This window comes from Cannabis sativa, chromosome 8 (genome assembly GCF_029168945.1).
Source record: "Cannabis sativa cultivar Pink pepper isolate KNU-18-1 chromosome 8, ASM2916894v1, whole genome shotgun sequence".
NCBI classification, from domain to species: domain Eukaryota; kingdom Viridiplantae; phylum Streptophyta; class Magnoliopsida; order Rosales; family Cannabaceae; genus Cannabis; species Cannabis sativa.
The window spans coordinates 37,711,122-37,731,204 of NC_083608.1; the positions used below are offsets into that span (position 1 = coordinate 37,711,122).

Here is a 20,083-nt window from a genome sequence, read left to right on the forward strand (position 1 = left end):
TGGTTCATTGTGTTGTTGGGCAAAATCCTCAAGATATAGCATCTGGATTTGTCTTGCAGGTCAAACTCATAAGTAAAACATTAGTAAAATTAAAAAAAAAATAAAACTAAATTAGTAATTAAAAGATAAAAATTTGAAACAACAAAATTAATACTAAAACTAAAAAGAAAAACCAAATTAGAACAAAATTTAATTTTTAATAATATTACAAAATTTAATCTAAAAGAAACAGATTAGAAATAAGCAAAAAGAATTAACCAAAGTAGAAGTTAGTATAATTTTATGTAATATCAATCTTTATACAATTCCCCGGCAACGACGCCAAAAACTTGTTGCTAAAATTATAATCACTACGCAAGTATACGCAATCAAGTAGTAAACTCACACAGGTGAGGTCGAACCACAGGGAATTGGACTAATTACTACTAAATTATACTATTAATTCTATCTGGTAAAAGAATACTTTTTATGAATTAAATAAAACAATGCAGAAAATTAAAACTAACAAAAGGAAGATTAATCAAGATAAGAAAATAGGGAGACGAATCCTGTTGTTAAGTTACCAATGTTAATGTCTAATTGCTATCCTTCTCTTGAAGTGAATGACAGATTATGAATTAACCTAGCTCTTTTCAGATCTTCTAGGTTCTAAATCTCATGCTCTCTAATTAATCTCTTAATTAAAATAACATGAAATCAACATTAAGCAATAATCTAAATGTCACAAAGGCTATGTAAATACTTTCGTTTCACATCAAAACCTAGACTATCCAATTTTAGCATTCTCAATTCTCACTTTTCAGATTTTGAATTGAGATCATAAAACATGTAAAAGGTGATCAATCTTGCACATGGAAATTAAACACAAATATGAATAGTATTCACAATCAAGATGGAGGAATGGCAATTATTCATTAACTAGAGAAAAACTTAAACAACATTCATCATTCTCCCTAAATAGGAGTTTAGTTCAAAACATCCATAATCAAATCCATAATTAACATTGAAATAGAAAAGAACATAGAAAAATTAAAGAGAAGAGAAAGAACTAGTTGAAGATATTGATCCGGGTCGCCACAAGCCGCTCTTCTAGCCTCCTCCTTTGTTTCTAGGGTTCCAATTCTGAATCCCCTCTAATTTTCACGAACCCTTGCTATTTAAACCAATTCTCATCTTTAAAATTCGTGAAATTACGAAACTGCCCAAAAATCCCGTCATAAGGGTCCCCGTCGCGACTGGCAAAGCCCCCGTCGCGACGGGGTTAAGCAGCGAATTTTTGAAGATTTTCTGTCAGTTCCCGTCGCGACTGGAAAATCCCCCGTCGCGACGGGAGTTCAGCATTGAATTTTTGAAACTTCCTGCCAGTTCCCGTCGCGACTGGCAAATTCCCCGTCGCGACGGGAACAGGCAGCGACACCAATCTTGGTTTTTCTTCTCGATTCTTTCACCGTTTTTCCTCAATTCTTATACATACTTTCTTTAAATGCCCGAGGACCTGAAACAAAAGAATCAAGCGTAATATAGCCCTAAAACTAGAAACAAAGAGTGAAAACTAACCGAAAACTAACCCGAAACTTAGACTAATTTTAGCCTAACAGCTATATATGGAATCAACAACTCTATGGCCCATAATGAAATTTTTTAGCCATACACCATTTGATATAGCCTCTAAACAAGAAACAAATCACCCTCCATAGTAGAAGTAGCAATCAAGGTTTGCTTATTACTCCTTTATGACACAACTCCACCAACAGATGTATACACATAACCAGATGTTGATTTACGTGAATTGGTACAACCAGCATAATTAGAATCTAAGTAGCCAACTACTTCTAGACTTTCGATTCATTTGGACATATATTTGTAATCCTTAGTAAAAGGTACCTCATAACTTTCTTTGCACCTTTCTAGTGGTCTATCCTTGGGTTACCCTAAAATCTTCTTAACACTCTGATAGAATAAGCAACGTCTGGTCTTGTTTACGCTTGAACATACATTAGGCTTCCAACAGTAAAAGCATAGGGAATGTTCTTCATTTCTTCCTTTTCAAATCAATCTTTGGACACTGGTTCAAATTTGATTTATCACCTTTAACAAATGGAGCAACACTTGGTGAACAATTTTTCATCCATAATCTTTCTAAAACTTTATTGATATAGGCTTCATAAGATAAACCTAAGATACCTCGGTATCTATCTCAATGAATCTTAATACTAATGACATAGGATGCATCACCCATGTCTTTCATCTCAAATTTCTTTGAAATAAATTATTTCACTTAATGTAGCAATCCCTTATCATTAGATGCAAGAAGAATATTGTCCACATATAACATAAAAAAATAAATCTTATTTCCACTAACCTTCAGATATATACAGTAATACATGACCTCCTTTTCAAATCCAAAGGAATAGATGTCATCATGAAATTTTAATTACTATTAGCATGATGCTTGTTTTAATCCATAGATAAACTTCTCAAGCTTGTATAACAAATGCTCACCACCACTAGAGGAGAATCCTTATGTTAACCCGGAAACTTTTTCTGGTGACGTGGACATCAATTTTTAACACACGACAAGGAGGATGACGTCACTGAGTTGAGTAGACCTAAGCCATAGCTATCGACCTGGGAGGGGACCCTAGCCCTGCACCTAGGTTGACTTTGGGAGCTTCGGGATGGAAGCTCGGACTTCAATAACTTAGATCAAACTCACTATCTTTTAGTATTCAGTTGCATAAAGACATGGAGAAACCTAATCCAAGCCTTGGGAGAAAAAATTACATGAACTTGCAACTCGCAAACTTGGGCATTTAGGGTTTCACCTAGCGCCCAAGTTGATATTCCTAACTAGGGTTTTAATTTCCGGGATCGTTTTAGTGCAAGTGAGTCAAAACTTGCATTGGACATCAACTAGACATACGATGGACATATTTGAGGCATCAGAATCAAAATTAGAGCAAGTTCATTTTCGAGCACCCAAGGCCTTGGGCACCCTAGCACCCAGGTTAACAATTTGTCACTTTGGGCACCTTCCAGGTATCAGATTGACAATCTGACTTTTTTCTTTTTCTTCATCTTCATCAAAAATGGGGAAATAGGTCTTTTTGGGGAAGAAACATCAATTCTTGGGTGTTAGAAATAAGGCCCAGCCGGGGCTGGCCCAACACCCAAGTTGACATTTTGTCAACCTGGGCTGATTTCATTGATGTTTTCTGAGAACTCTTCCGAGAATCTTCTCTACTTTCAGAAAAGATTGAGATTCAACTATTTTTAGAGACTAATTTTTTTTGAAGGGCCATAACTTGGACCTAGCGCCCAGGTTGACACCTGGCACTAGGCCCAGTGCGTAGGTTGACATATTGTCAACCTGGGCTGTCTCCAATCAAGTTCATGAAAATGTGTTCTGGATTTTTTTTTGTAATTAGAAATAATGAATATTCAAGAAAAACTTGGGGAGAAAATCATAAACCCAAGCTCTTGGAAATAGGGCTAGCACCCAGGTTAACCTAGTGCTGGGCCCAATACCCAGGTTGACAATCAATCTGGGGCGCGCGGTGCTTTCAATTACTCAAATGCAAAATCTAATTCGACCAATGAATCCAAAATGGTCAAAAATGGGAAAGGAGACCTCGTCCTCAAGTTCAACAATCTTAGAAGTATAAAAATGAGATCCCGGGAGCTTGTGAATAGGGTACCCATCACACAGGTTGACAAATGACCTGTTGCGCTGGGTTCTGCTTATCCAATTCTAATTCCATTTCGACTGCCCATCTAGTTTTTCACAATAGCTAAGACCATGAAGTCAGAGAAGTCAAATTCACAACTTCTCATTTCTCATTTCCAACATGGGAAACTCTCTTGGAAATGAAAAGTTTCGAGTCTCTCATTTCTGTAGAATAGCAACATCTCTGAGAATTGATGACCAACTTTGCTAGAACATAGAAACAAACTAAGTGATGTCAAAATATCACTTAGGCATCTTAAAGTACACCCCTTGGAAGTTTTTACACTTATCCAGCATTCAGGTTGACATCATATGTCAACCTGGGTGCTGGGATGTCAACTTGGGCGCTGGAGTCAACCTAGGCACTGGTAGGGGTGAGCAACAGTCAGTTTGGTGGGATTTTTACCCAAAAAAGAAAATCCAAAATTCAGTTTTCGATTTTCATGGTTATAATCCAAAAATTGACCGACCATTATATAAATGTAAGAAAATCGACCGTTTTAATTCACGGTTTGGTCGATTTAAACCGACCAAATCGAGCTTCATTTTTTTTAAAAAAATAAGTCTTTAAATTTACTATAATTATTTGAAAACTAAAAAAAATTAGAGTATTGTATCACATATCATAAAATTTAAGAACAAAAACTTCCTTAGTTAAATAAATAATGTAAAATAATTTTTTTGTAAATTTGCTCAAATTATTTGTGCTACTAATATGGTATATGAGTTATATTAAAAAACTCGTATTATTTTATGAATGTTTGTATATAATACGTAAATACATCAAATTAGAATAAAATAAAACAATAAATAATTGAGACTTTAAATAAAAAAGATAAGAAGTAAAACTAGTTTGATAAAATTATAATTTAAAATTGTACAAAAATAATTATATTATATATGTATAGTGTATAATATATATGTTCGGTCGATTCTCAGTTTAATCGGTAGGTTTGCCATTGATAGTAAAACTGACTGTGCGAAGGCAGTTTTAACCGAAGGCAGTTTTTTCGGTTTTTGGTTTTTTGGTGCTGGTTTTTTCAGTGTTCGGGCGGTCGGTGTACTCGGTTTTGTCAGCTTCTTGGATTTTTTGCTCACCCCTAGGCATTGGGTCATGTACTACCTTCAATAAAACAACAATAACTCACTGAATATTGATTCAATTGATACGATTAAACTTGAGTTTTGAAGATAATTCAATGCTCTATCAGGTCATGTCTCACAGTTCTATCGTAATTTTGAAGCTATTGGCACCAAATTTCATCCCAAGAGAGTTACGAAAATAAGCTTTGGGTTACCCGCAGCGGGACTCGCCAGGCTCCAAAAAATAGCCATCACCACCAAAAGCTAATTTTCATTATTAGATCATATCTAATTTGTATTTTTCTCCTATTTTTGTGGGCCTCCTTCAACTATAAAAGGAGAGCTCCTTAAGCTCATTTTTTATTTTCAGAAAACTATCCACAAGGTCAAAGCTTCTCTCTCTAGAAATTAGAGCTTCAGACACTTAGCCTTTTTTTGTAATACCATCTCGTGAGGAATATAAACTTGAAGTAGACGTAGCTCTAATATTATCATAATACAGGGAGTGAACTACTATAAATTTGCCGTGTCTCTCTTATAATTACTTAACTACTTTTTCATCCTCGCCAATCTAGTGACCGAGTGTAGCTTAGAAGTCTAGTCCAGATTTCTAAGTCAACACCTTACATTCCAACATCATTTCGACCTCATCTTTATCCAAACAAAAGAAAAAAAGTAGAAAATTGAATATATTTAATATATGTTAATGTGAAAACTCCATTAAATCAAAGTGAGGAACTTTAGTTGGCTTATTAACTTTTCCACGGATAGATTTTCATATGCTTGGCTCTGTCTATTACTATAAAACTGTTAGGACTTGTTTTACCAGGATTTGTTTACTAACATTATTAGTGATTCCTTCCATTTAATCACTCTAACCCTCGATTCTCTTTCTGTAGTAGGGTATTGCCAAGTGATGAACCTAAATTACTTTCTTAAACTAACAAGTGATAAATCTTCACGATCTTCCACAAAGATTTAAGTACCACCTAGAATAGAGTGGGCTAGTACACAATTCACGATAAAGACACACAAAATTGAGAGTGAAATAATTCTAGTGTATTTCAAAAATATGATGAGAAAAAGAGAGATTTTCTTGAAGTTGAGGGTTGAATCACTTAGAATAGGTTATTTAACAAAGCTCTCATCTCTTTCCTTATATAGCTTCACGGTAGGGTTATCTTTAGATGAGATTGGCTAAAATAAAGACAATTAGGCTAAATACTTCTATCATGGCCGAAGTCACAAAGAAAAGCCCATGATTTGAATTTTTCCATCTTTTATAATTAGCTTAAGTGAAATGAATTGTCTTTCTCTAATTTTATCATTTATCAAATCTAATTATTTAAATACTAAATTTTAGTTTAAAAATTATAAATAATTATTAAATAAAATATAATTTTAATATATTTATTAATTAAACCCAAAAATGTCATAACTAACAAATAAATCCTTATTTCGTTTGTTCTTAAAATGACGTAAACTTAGTGAAAGCTCTCCAATATGACATAATAAAATTTTGAATTCCAATTGATTAAATAAATAAATTGATTGAGTCTACAAGATGATATTGTGGGGACCATAGCTCAATGAAATCAAGCTCTCAATAAGTAGATATGAAATTTACCGAGTAAATTTCCTAATTTATTAATTTCTCCTAACTCCACTAAATATTCAAAATTACACTCTTAATTACATAGAAATTAACGCTCTATACATCCAATATAGATACGCTATAAATTATCCATTGTTTCAATCTAAATAATGAAAGATCTTTTATAGACAGTTTACATTGAGTAGGGACAAAATTATCATTTTACCATTCGATGTATTTTATCTTTAAAATACTTAGCTTATTGTAGATGATATTTCAGTAAACTAGTATAGTTACTAAAATAATAGCTCTTTCATTTATCATGTTTAGCTATGCTATAAGGAAACCATCATTTTACTTCTAGACAAACATACAAGCTATAGATGCCCATATCTATGATTAACACTCCCACTCAATTGCACTATCGAGCTCACAAGATGTAAGTATGTGCTAGTCTAACGGGTAAGTCAATAACAAACAAGTCAAAGAAATCTAATAGCATAGTTAGGTTAAAGCTTATCCATCACAGGATTAAGATCAATTGATCTAAGATTAACTAAGTGACATTGACTTAGAAAATATATGATGGTAAGTGTATGATATCTTTTCTATTGTCAATATTGGCCCAGTCTACTATATAGCCAATATATCTCATACAAGTTTACTTTACTAATGCCATGGAAAAGACATTCTACTTATTCAAGTGTAAGTAAACCACATCTTCGATTATCATGTCTGTGTAAATCTTGTGCACTGATAAATCTTGAGACTAAATAGTTTGAAGCTTATAATCATAATTATTTTCTACTGTGATGACATCACTATAATTGTGAATAACTATATGTTCAGGATGTAATAAAACTTATATATTAAACATATAATCATGAAATAAACATGTGAACAAAACATATGACAAGGTCAAGACATGATTTTTGATCTTTATTGATAGTGAATAAGATTATATTGATATTCAGTTTTCTTCAGGGCATAAAACCCCAAAAAATCCAACTTGAACTAATATAAAACTAAAAGTGCATTTTAATTAATCTCATGCTCTTAATGTCTCGATCAAATGTAGTATATGGCATTATCTTCGTAATAGGATCTGATAGATTATATTTAGTATTAACCTTCTCCACCATTACATTCTCCATAGTCACAAAATCTATGATTTTGTGGAATAACGCCAAAGTCTATATTCTTTACTTCTCTTAGGATTCTAGATTCTTTACTATTTGGCAATTACATTTGTGTTGTCATGAAGTAACACTAGTAGTTAATCCATGTACAGAATAACGCCAAAGTTTGTATATAACTTTCTTGAGTCTAAATATTTCTCTAGTAGCCTTGGAGAAACTTCATATTTTAGTCTCTAGTAGAGTCAGCGATTCTGGATAGGCTTTTACGCTTCTCCAAAATCACTTCTCCAACTCTAGAGTAATCACCATCCTTGATGTAGACTTTCTAGCAATGACAATAGTCTATAAATTTGAGTCGGTGTAGCCTAAAGGGTTTAAAGTACCACCCTTATAGATTTACAGCTGCCACTCAACAATAGATGTCTAGTCTAGTGCACACCAGAGCGTACATAATACCTCCTACTTTTGATGCTTAAGGAATTCTTTTCTTAGCCTCTATCTTTTCTAGAATAGTTTGTGACTATTCCTAATTAAGATAAATGAACTCTTATCTCTGGAATCAAAGAGACCTCCTTTAGAGTTAGCCATTGAAAAGGGCTTTAGCACCTTACTAATGTAAGCTGCTTGTGAGAGAGAAAATAATTTATTATTTCACGTCTGATACTTTCTTAACATTATTTTCGATGACTAAGATATCATCTACGTAAATACTAGATATACCAAAAGAGGCTTTGATAATCTCATCAAACCCATGATACTAGGAACAGGTTTGCTTAAGTCCATTGAATAGACCAATTTAACTAGCAGAGTTTCCCTTCTTTTGTCCCTTTATATTTTGAAAACTTCTGGTTTATCCATATGAATAGTTGAATCGTAGTTATCACGACTTTGAGTCATAGTTCCTTATTAGGACTACTCATTGCTTGTTTAAACGAACAATAGATCGTCATCACTAGTGTCATCTAAATCATAATGAGGTGGGATCTTAGAAACTTTCCCAATACGAAGAGATGTTGTGGCTTTTTATCCAGGAACATCAGTGGTATTAGCATCTTCAGTTGTCATAACTTGCATCGATTCAACTGAGACAGTGGAATCATCTTTTACAGTTCATAGAATATGATGGAACACTTTTAGATTTAAAATAAATAGTATCTCCACTACTATGCTACAAGATTTTAAGATTACGTATATAGTCATATTATTAGAAAAATAGTATTTACGGAAATAAACACTTTTTTGTCTTGATGAATACAAAATAGTCTACCCTAGTCACTTTAGAATAGCCAATAAAAAAACATGCAAACCTCAGTTACATGCTCTAGCTTTTCTTAAGGACATGATCAGGGCATCCATATATATTAATGGTGTACATTAAGTATACAACCATCGCATCATTCCAAGATTATCTTAGGACCAGACTTAGATGGGATGCCATTTAGAATATCGTTTGCTGCCTCTAAGGAATATTCCTAGAAGGACTCTTGAAATTGCTAGTAACTAACCATAGATCTTACCATTTCCATCAATATGTGAGTTTTGATTTTCTGGGGAGGTAAGTTGGAATAAAGTTGAAGTTCAACTAAATGATTTTTGAACTGCATATCTAAATATTTTCTCCACCCTTATCAGTTTGCAAGATCTTTAATAACTTACCTAACTAGTTTTTAGTCATTGCTAGAAACTCATGAAATTTCTCAAACATTTAAAATTTCTAACTTAATTAAGTTATATATGTAGAGTAATCATCTTTGAAAATGACGAAGTACTCACCATCAACTCGGAAAACGTTTCTTGGATCTCTGATCGGTGCATTAAGCCACACTCACTGGTCCTCAGTGAGAGAATTTTGCCCTCCTCTCGCTTTGTCTTTTCAGAAAATTCTATGCATCAATTCTCACTAATACAATATGGGCCTTTAGCTTCCCTTTTTTTTAACCCATTTTATAAAAAGGGAAGCTAAAGGGTGTGAAAACACCCACCTAATTTGAAATTGACATTTAGAGGCGGTTTTTTGGTAAAAACCGTAGGTATATATATATTAATAAACCCTCTCCCGTCGGTTGGAAATTGGGAATTTTTGAGGGTTTTAGGGAGACCCTATGCCGTCGGTTCCTAGCAAAGAACCGACGGCATAGGTGCACACTTTATTGACACGTGTGCACCTATGCCGTCGGTTCTTTGCTAGGAACCGACGACATAGGGTCTCCCCTTAATAACCTTTGCATCGTCTTCTTCTTCCTCACTTCTTCTTCTCCAGCATACCAGCCACTTCTACAACAGAGAGAAACCCACGAAAAACCCACGAAAACCCTCGCCAACCACCTCTAAAAACCCCCATATCTCTCTTATTTCTTCACCATTTCACCTCATTTTTGTCTTAAAAGTTTCCATTTTCAATATCTAATCCCATACACTAAAAAAGTTTTGTTTTTTCACCCATTTACACTGTACCCGAACCTATTTTAAAAAAAGGTGGTGGTTTAACTCCGACCACCGATTTTAGCGGAGAAATCATTTAATCTCAACGTTCATTAAGGTATAAATATGATTTCTATTCATTTTATTAATGTACATTGGTATTATTTCATTTTTGTAAATTTTTTTTGGGATTTTTTCATTTTATTAATATTATATTGTGTATGCTATAGGTGGCCAGATTTTTGGTCGCAATTTGTCGCCGGATTGCGTTTATAAAGTAAATATTTATTTACTTGATATATAATATATATGTATATATTTTGTATTTTATTATTGAATATGTGTTTATATATATGTTGTGTGTATATATATTGTGTATATACTATTTGTGTATTTTGTGTATTTGTATTGTATATATATATTTGTTGTGAATGAGAATGAGAGGTAGTAGGAATTTAATTAGTTTAGAGTTAAAGTTTTTAAAATAATGGTAGTGTGATATTTAATTGATTATATATGTATATATATGTATATGTTATTTTTTAAAAAATTAACTATGGAAATTAGTAACTAGTAACTTGGTACTTTGTTTAATAACTAGTAAGTAATTTAATAATTAAAATTTTTATTTGGTTGTATATTGCATTATGTTATAGGTTGTGTGCTAATATTTGAGAGTCGATCGACATATTTTGGTGTTGATCGGATTTGCAATAGTTATATCCATCTGCTAACCTTTTGTTATTATAATTAATTATCAATGCATGCTTAGTTGAGTTTGAATATCTTAAATATTCATCTGTAGTGAAGTAGGTTCTGCGAATACATGTACTGTGGTCGGATGGGTAGATAAATTTTGTATTGTTTATGTTAGTTTCTTTGTTCTGTATTGTTATATTTGTTTTGTTTGTTACTTTAGGCACTTTTAAAATTTTTGGGAACGTCCAATTACAGCCGTTATGCTGCCAAAATTTCGGTAGAATTTGGATCAAATTTCGGTAGAATTTAGTGTTAGTAGCATGATTATCAATGCCAAAGTTCATATTTGAAAGGTTCTCAAATTTTGTTTGTTAATGGTGTAGATATGGCCAACTCGGGTTCAGGATCTGATTCAGACTCAGAGGCAGAGTGTCCAACAGTAATACCTACAAGAGGGCCTACTCAAATGAATGAAATATCCAAGCTAATGGATCAAGGCAAAAGAGTGGCCCTCGAGGTTAATGACAAAGGACAATATTGCGGGAAAAGCTATGCTAAGCTCGTATCCACTCTAGGTGTCAGATGCCGGCAGACGATAGGGTTGTCCTATAAAAACTGGAAAGAAGTCAACCTGACCCTGAAAAATAAAGTTTGGAACGACATACAAGTAAGCTGTTATTTGTTAGAATTTTTATTTGTTTTTCTATTAATTCAAATGTTCACTCTAAGCGTGTTTGTATCCCTTCAAACTAGACGGGGTTCATTGTGCCGGACTCCTTCAAACATGATTGTCTCATCCTAGCTGGGAAGTTAATGAAAGACTTCAAGAATAGGATGACAAAAGACATCATAATGCCTGCTTTGCAAGAGAAGGATCTGGGACGACTGGCACAAGTCCCTGAAAAGCACCCTGAGATCGACGCTGCTGATTGGTGCACTTTTGGTGCATGTTATCTGGAGAGGATTTGCAGCAGGTTGCTACGTGTGACTACATCGGCAACCAGGGAATGCTGTTTGGAATGATGTATACTCTTCTTTAATCTAATTAACCTTATATATCAAATTCTAGTCAAATTATTATAAGACACTAACACTTTTTTTGGCAGGAACATCTGGGAGAGCATCAACGGTCTGAGAAAAATTTTCAAGTTCTACGACCCAGAGCTTCTCGTAGTGCATGGGAACACCAATGAAGAAAAGAGTCAGTCTTTTGACGATGCGGCAAGACGATTGGCTAATTGGTTATCATTAATGAATAACAACCACTAAATGTTCTTTATTCCTTAGAATATCGGGTAAACTATATTTAATTCTTTAGTGCTAATTGTTCATTTCTATATTATGACTTCAAATTATTTTTATACTATCTTACTTATATTCCAATATAATTTTCTAGGATGCATTGGACGCTAGTGGTGGTTATGCCAAGGAAAATTATCCATTTAAACCCTGTAAGTGGCCGCCCAATTCCTGAAGAAATAGAACAAATGATCAGAAGGTAAATAATTTAATGACTTCTTATGTAACAAATTTAAATTAACTAACGGATTGAAATGCTAATATAATTTTTCAAAACAGGGCATTCACGTATATAGGGGACGCACATCAGTATCTTGGCCCGTGGCTAGGAATTAACCAAGAAAACTGTCCAAGACAACCTAAAAGCCAAGAATGTGATTTTTATGTTTTGAAATATATCACTGACATCGTCGCACGTGCAAACCCTAGCCGTTACATACAAGATCAAAAAGCTGTAAGTTTTAATTATTGATTATAGTATATATTTATTATAATAACAAATATATAATATACATATATATAAACTAACATAAATTTTTAATTTTTTTAACAGTTTGGGGGTAAGAAGCAATACGATCCAAAAACTGAATTGTTACCACTACAGCGAAAGTGGATAGAACGATTGATGGCGGTGATTCATGGTGACGATTGAGGTTGAAAGGTCTAAGAATTTTTCTTCATTATGTAATTTTTATAGATTAACTTGTAGTTAGATTTATTAACTTATTAATATTTTTAACTAATTTTACATTAGTGTTTGTGTAATATTTAATTACTTTTATGAAATTAAATTATGTATTTTACCCAAATTTAAATAATATTTAATTTACATTTTAAAAAATAAATATGTAATTTAAATTAAATAAAATAATATATAAATTAATAAATATATAATTAAATAATTAAAATTATATAATTAAATTAAAAAAAATTGAAAAAAAATGAAATTTGCTTGCTTTTGGCGTCGGTTGCTACTCTACATATGGCATCGGTTCATATAAACCCTTTAGCGTCGCCCTAATTAGCGTCGGTAGCGAATTTCGCGAAAACCGACGCTGAAAGGGCTTAAAAACCGCCTCTAAAAGGGGTTTTTGTAGTAGTGTCTTAAGATTTCTACTATGAATTTGGTTTCTTAACTTAATCATAGGAACTCGGTACGCACTTCTTATTCGTTGTGGTTTTAATAGGGCTGTTTTGAGTTTTTAGTCGGCCCGTCATATCGCCCAACCATTTCGTTGAAGAGAGACGCATGCCCCAGTCCCCACCTTTTTTTTAACTGCTTATAAAATGACCTATAATTTTAGATGGATTGTCAATCTCTTGGATATATGCACACTTACAACAGTTGATGAGAAGATGATAAATTGAAAGTACAACTTGTTGATTTTAACGATCCAAATTACCAAGTTGATTATTTTTAGATTGATTGATTTCAAGATATGAATTATAGACATGAATCGATAATCAAGCAGTAAATCACATAAAAATTTACAAGCGCTTCATCTGCACTGAGAACACATCTCAGCCGACTAGTGCTTGGGTTCCCCGAACCAGGGTAAATTCATCTACTAATTCTCAAAGGTTCATATTAAAATCTCCAATTCTCTCTAAAGGAATCAAATACAACCTTAACAGCAAATAGTAATGAATTACCAACAACAATCAAGAATCCTAATTGTTAGTGCACAATCCCTTGTGCAGCAACTGAGTTCTTCTTCAACATTTCTTCAACCTGAAATCCCTTCAGATCTGATGATGAAGATGACACTGAACTCCCTTCAGTTAGAACTCAGCAACTCCAGACTCAGATCATTCCGCCAATGACGACCATCTTCAAGCTATACGATCTGACCTGTAGACACAACAACAAGAAGCAAGATACGACACTATCTCCACCAACAACCGAATTAACAAACTGAACGATTTAATGGATCAACTTTTTACTAACAGAAACCGACTATTTATATATCCACAAACTAGTCCGCCTGGCACTAACTAAAACTTAACAGAAACTGATTTAACAGAACGCTAGTGCAGATATAACAGACTAAAAACACCAGACACGACTAGACATTGAACAGAACAAAACTGTCACAAAATAATGACACCAACATAAATGATCTTAATCATTATAATTCTTAAGATTAAATTAAAATGGGTTTAAGTATGTATACGTATGAGATGATGATACAATAAGGCACATCAATAAGAAATTTATGATCATGCACAGACCGAAATTAAATTTTTATAAGAGGAGTTCTGGTGCAGTACATATACTAATTTATTAATGTGTCGAAGATTAAAATTCCCAAATGAAATTAAAAACTTTATTATATATACCAGGGCAGCATATATATATATGTTGCCTACAAATGATCACTGATCAATTACATATCATTCAGGTCCGCACGTACATACATACGCACACGTACGTACTTTTTCCTTCGATTATATAGCTATCAAACCCCATTCATGCATGTAAGAGTAGAAAAGCAGAAAGTAACACTAATTAAAATCAACACCAGAATGAAACTTCAAGATATTGGCCACCCAGATTAACATATATCTTAAATTCCTTTCATTGCTTATTCTTCATTCAACCTGCAAAATAATAAAACAACATATATATATATATAAGTAAAATGAAAGACTTAATTAATCACTCTAAAACAAATTAATATTATCTTCAAGTAATAATTTTCTCCTTGTTTAATATATCCTCTAGCTAATCTCTATCTTTGGCCTATATATACAATATATAGCTATATATATAGTTATATATTCATCCTCAGCAAGTCTTTTTGAGCTAACTCAAGTAATTAGGTGTGTGAGTGAAGGCTGTTCAAATCTCGTTAATTGTATTTGTTAGAGAGTCTGGTATTGACAACGTGTACAAACTAAATACTATACCTAATTATACATGAATTAATTCTCTCATTTCTCAATTGGTTTTGAAATTATGGACCTTATTACAATTCTAATTAATAGTATCAAAACATTGATTAACAAACAAAGAGATATAAATAAGTGGGATAAAACAATGCGACGTAGAAATACTTAATGTATATTGAGAATATTTATCATTTCACTAATTTCCATGGAAGTTTAAGCTTTTCTTACGTACGCGCGTGTCAACAACCAAGTAATTAACTCATAGCTAATTAGCTATTGAGCTAGCTAAAACAAACCACAAATATACATTTTTAAAGCACACGTATATACATATCCATACAATGTATATATATATATATATATATTAATATAAATTTAAGGCTAGCTAAGGTTCACAAAGAATTATAATAGTCTATCTAATACTGTAAGATATTTGATATGCACAATCCAAGCTAATTTAACTTAAGATATGGTGACTATAACTTTTGTGAAATTTCATATTGACAATTTAATATTGAATCTAATTTATTTTAATTTAATAATTATTATAAAAAATAACATACTATTTATAAAATGACTAACTCATAAAAGTGTACTGACACTATAATATTTAATAACAATGCTCTAAATTTAACGATAAAGTACTAGACACTAATATCTAATTACAATACTGTAAATATATGTAATAAACAATTAACAATTGAAGTCGGGATAATAAGTTATGATGATTGATCATGAGTTGGTTTATTTTTATTCAAGGCTGCGCAAAACTTATCATTATTAAATATAATACTTATATATAAATTATAATATATATATATGAACAAACGAAAATTATGTGTTATATGTATATGGCAATGCGCATATATTTATATTAGTATTCAATACTGTATAATTAAATAATAAAGTTGTTACGTACTTTTGATCAATCTACTCATATATATGAGGAGAAGCTGTGAAATAACTAATAATATAGAATTTGGCAAATTAAGGCTTTAATAGAACTCCACATAAACTTAATTAAAATGACAGCTTAAATTCTGGTATGACAAATGTAAGCATATGTATTGCAATGCTAAATAATCAGAAATTCTTGGAGTAATACTATATATATATATATATTCTCTCGTATGGATTAATTATATTTGAATAATTAGTCCTCTTTCAACTTACACTAAATTGTGCTTCTAGTATAAGGATTTGTTAATAATACTCCTTAAAACATGATTTTACAACACATTTATTTAGTTTTATTGTAAAATAAATGAAGTAGTAGGTAATAATTGATAAATAAATACAAATTAAATATCTTTTACTATTATTACGGTCTCAATGAATAAAGAGTACTTTTTTATAATAATTTATATTTTTAGTTTTTTAATCATTAAAAGTAAAAAAATATATATTTAATTTGTATTTATTTATCAATTACTATTTATTGCATTACTCCTTTAATAATAAAATTAAATTAAATATATGATAAAAGAATCACTATAAAAGTTATATATATAAATATATAGCATAGTAAATTTGTAAAATTAGTAATATTTTATAATAATTGTTAAATGAAATTTTGTAGGTTAAGATTTAATACTTAATTAGATCAATATTGATGTAAATTTGTGTTTTTTTTTTTTTTTTAATTTCTCATATTTATCTATAAAATATGATGCACGTGGATGAGTATATATACAACATATAATAATGCAGATAATTGCATGACATGTACGATTACCCTTTTATTCATAAGAAAACAATTCTACGGGACAGCAAGCTATCTATGATGCTGCACCATGCGATTAACTAATTAATGCAATTATGAACAATAATCAAGAAACTCTACCCTATTTACCATAGCATTAATATCCATATCTTATTAAAACCAAGATAAAACACATTTGGGGCAACCATTAATGACTCCAATTCCTGTTTTATCTACAGAAAGAAAAAGAAAAATGAAATGATGATACAAGATTGAAAGACTATGGAGATATTGATTAGCTAGGATTGATCAATATATAGACCATTAACTTTTATCTTCATATATAGACATGAAAAGAGGTCATCGAAGCTCAGAGTATTAGCTAGCTCTGATGAATAAATAGTATGGAAAAACATCATTTTTTTTATTGAATTAATAACTTACAATTCTTATTTCCAAATAATAATGCTCAATCTCTATAAACCTAATAATGCACACACATGAGAATTAAACATGGATTATTGATCATTAATCAAGATAATGAAAGTAATATTCTCATATATACATATGGAGAGAGCCAAACAAGTCTTCATACCGTATATATATATAACTGATGAGGGGTTAAATTCAAAAGGCAAAGGAATTCATATATATATACAAGAAGCATATACTAATTAATCTCCCTGAAGATTTGATATTCCTTTAGCTAGTTCCCTAATAACAAAATTGGATTTGCAGTTTAGAAAGAAAAAATAAATTAGAAAAGAAATTGATGACATTGATCAGAATAAAACAAAGCATAATATATATTTGTGATAAATACATACTACATACTTACTCTTACTGGCCCACAAAAAATTATCTTGGATATATAGCTCGTAAAGAAATTAAACGCATGTTAACTCTAATTACACTACCCTCCATCATATATAATTTTAGAATAATGAATGTAAAACACTTAATATATACACACACACAACAATATGTAATTAATAAAATTAAGAAGCATGCGATCCCAATTTAAATCTATATCTATGGTTAAAATTTTGGTATATATATTTGTGCGAAAAATTGTATAAGTGTGTTTCAAGCAGACTCATAATTATATATAACTATAAATATAATATTTATATGTCTCTTATACAATCGAGATTCAGAATGATGAGATCTTCAACAATCATAATAAATATACTCCATTAATAGTAACGAAAGCACAGGAAAGCTAGCCAAAGTAGAATAAAATATTATCCATTAAAAACCTTAAACACCTTTCGTTAATGATCAATTGCCTAATTTTCTCAATTATTCGCCCTTTTTTTAATAAATTAATCGATCAAATATAGATTACATACTTGCTTGACCCACAGAATCTAGAAAATCTTTGTAAAGACAAATTTTGGGGAAAAGGTATCATAAAAACAACAAAAACAAATTTTGTAGAATATATGTTGAATTTAACCAACCAAATCTTGTCAATTAAAAGAATATATATATATATATATATATATATATACGTACCTGATCAATCGTGAGAAAGAGAATGAAAGAAGTTGAGAAGCTTTAATTTATGTGTTATGAATATTAATTAAAAATAAAAAAACAAGGAGAGGTAGAGAGGCTACATGAGTTGATAACATATAATTAGTTCAAGTAGAATTAATAAATATACTTACCAAAGAAGACAATGTACTTAAAATATGTGCCCTGATGGTCGTCCTATTCAAAAGTGAGTTGGCCAAATTAGGGTTTTTGGTATGTATCTTGGGATTGTATAATTGTTCTAGTTTAGCATTTATGTAAAGAAGAAAAAAAAAAGTGTGTAAGCCATGTACAATCTTCTATCCAGGCGATCCTTAACTTATTGTGTAATATATAATAATATTCTGTATAATTTTATTTTTTACTTAATATATTTTAGTAGTTAATGCAATCACATATAGATAAATCAATCAATTAATCCATCAAATAAATCAGTGTGGCAGTAAAGAGATCTGATGAGAATATATCTATAATAGTAAAAAAGAATAATCAATGAGATCAGATCGGTATATATATATAGTAATAATAATCAATAAAAGAGAAGTAATTATATATTTAGATTTACCATATCAGAAAAGGACAAAAGGATTAAGAAGAGTGAAGAAGATCTACTAAAACTGCATTCCAGTAGAAGAATTAGTTGCTTCATCACTCATCCCTTTATCCTGATCTGCTTTCTTATTCTTCTTCTTCTTATAAGGAATCCCTCTAGCCTTAGCTTGGCACTCCCTCACCTCCCTCAGATAAACTCTTATTGCACCGCTCGCAAAAGGGTTTGTCTCTGGGAACCCTCCATTCTCTTCATAGGCTGCTCTGAGGCGGCCTATGAGAGCATCCAGACTCCCCCACGCTTGCCTCAGCGGGCAAGTGCAAGGGGCTGGGGGCTCGGGTTGGCCATAGAACATGCAGCCTTGGTGGTGGACCTTCGTCTTCCCGAACTGATCTAAGTACCTAAGAAAATCCAACACATGGTTACAATTGCACTGAGACAGGGCCACCGGAGGCCTTTGATTTTTCAGGTACTGCCCGAATGTGTTCCAGTCACGCCTCTTCTGAGATTCATACCGGCTCGGAGTAGTGGCCGCGGGAGCCGGCTGTTCATGATGATGATGATGATGATGATGTTGATCCATCATCTCGAACCTTGACGATCCTCCTTCTGCAAACCCTTTTCCTCTATCACTTGATGACATTGCCTCAATGATTTTTTCTTTTTTTTTTTCTTTTCTTCTCTTCTCTATGGAATATGATATGATTATTATTATAATTTTAAATTAATATAGTAATAAAACTAGAAAAGAAAAATATGGACAGAGGTGAAAGGAATAGGATGAAGTGGGGGAACGATGGATCAGTGGAGGAAGCTGGAGATCAAATCATGGGCCTACTGAGTAGACATGAAATGGGGCCATGTGAATTTCCTTCCTGTTCATCCTTTTTCTCTTCGTCACATATATATATATATATATATATATATATTATTTATTCTACCCTTTTTGAATAGTATATGGAATTTTACTATACGTTTTAAAGTTTTCCTTATAAGGCATTATATACATGATACACAATAATTGTATGTCTTTTTTGTCAAACATAAGCGTCTCTTATTCAACATAGCTAGCCTAACTACCACAATTTTTTAGCTTACTAAATCTGGAAACAATGAAAGTTGTTGATATAGATAATACATGTATACAAATATATTTACATATATTTATATTGGAGTGTCATGCACTTTGTAAAACTAATCCTATAGGTTGAAGCAATTATATATATAGACTATAAAGATCAATTATTTCTAATTAATTTATCTAGAAAAAAAATGCTAATTAATTTCTCGGAACTTGTGCTCTTGTTGAAATCTTTTGTACACATGCATATGGCTTTTTTTTTTTTTTTTTTTTTTTGAAAGCTGCATATGGCATTTTTAATTATTGGTAAAATTAATAAACGAAAATTTTCAATCTTTTAATAATTGTGTAGGTAGT

General features: G+C 31.7%; 1 protein-coding gene across 2 annotated transcripts; it reads right to left on the reverse strand.

Moving 5' to 3' along the window:
* Nucleotides 1-14,164: 14,164 nt before the first annotated feature.
* Nucleotides 14,165-19,530, reverse strand: LOC115700226 (protein LIGHT-DEPENDENT SHORT HYPOCOTYLS 10). 2 transcript variants are annotated; one of them, XM_030627792.2, is made up of 2 exons: nucleotides 18,661-19,530; nucleotides 14,165-14,563 (listed from the first exon to the last, which is right to left on the reverse strand). In XM_030627792.2, exon 1 carries the CDS (start codon nucleotides 19,286-19,288, stop codon nucleotides 18,707-18,709), a length of 582 nt encoding a protein of 193 aa, XP_030483652.2. In that variant the 5' UTR covers nucleotides 19,289-19,530; the 3' UTR covers nucleotides 14,165-14,563; nucleotides 18,661-18,706. The 2 variants fall into 2 exon arrangements, with proteins under 2 accessions (XP_030483652.2, XP_060958878.1); XM_061102895.1 differs by lacking the exon at nucleotides 14,165-14,563 and adding an exon at nucleotides 16,535-16,789 and having other exon boundaries at nucleotides 18,661-19,520.
* Between the last annotated feature and the right edge of the window lie 553 nt (nucleotides 19,531-20,083).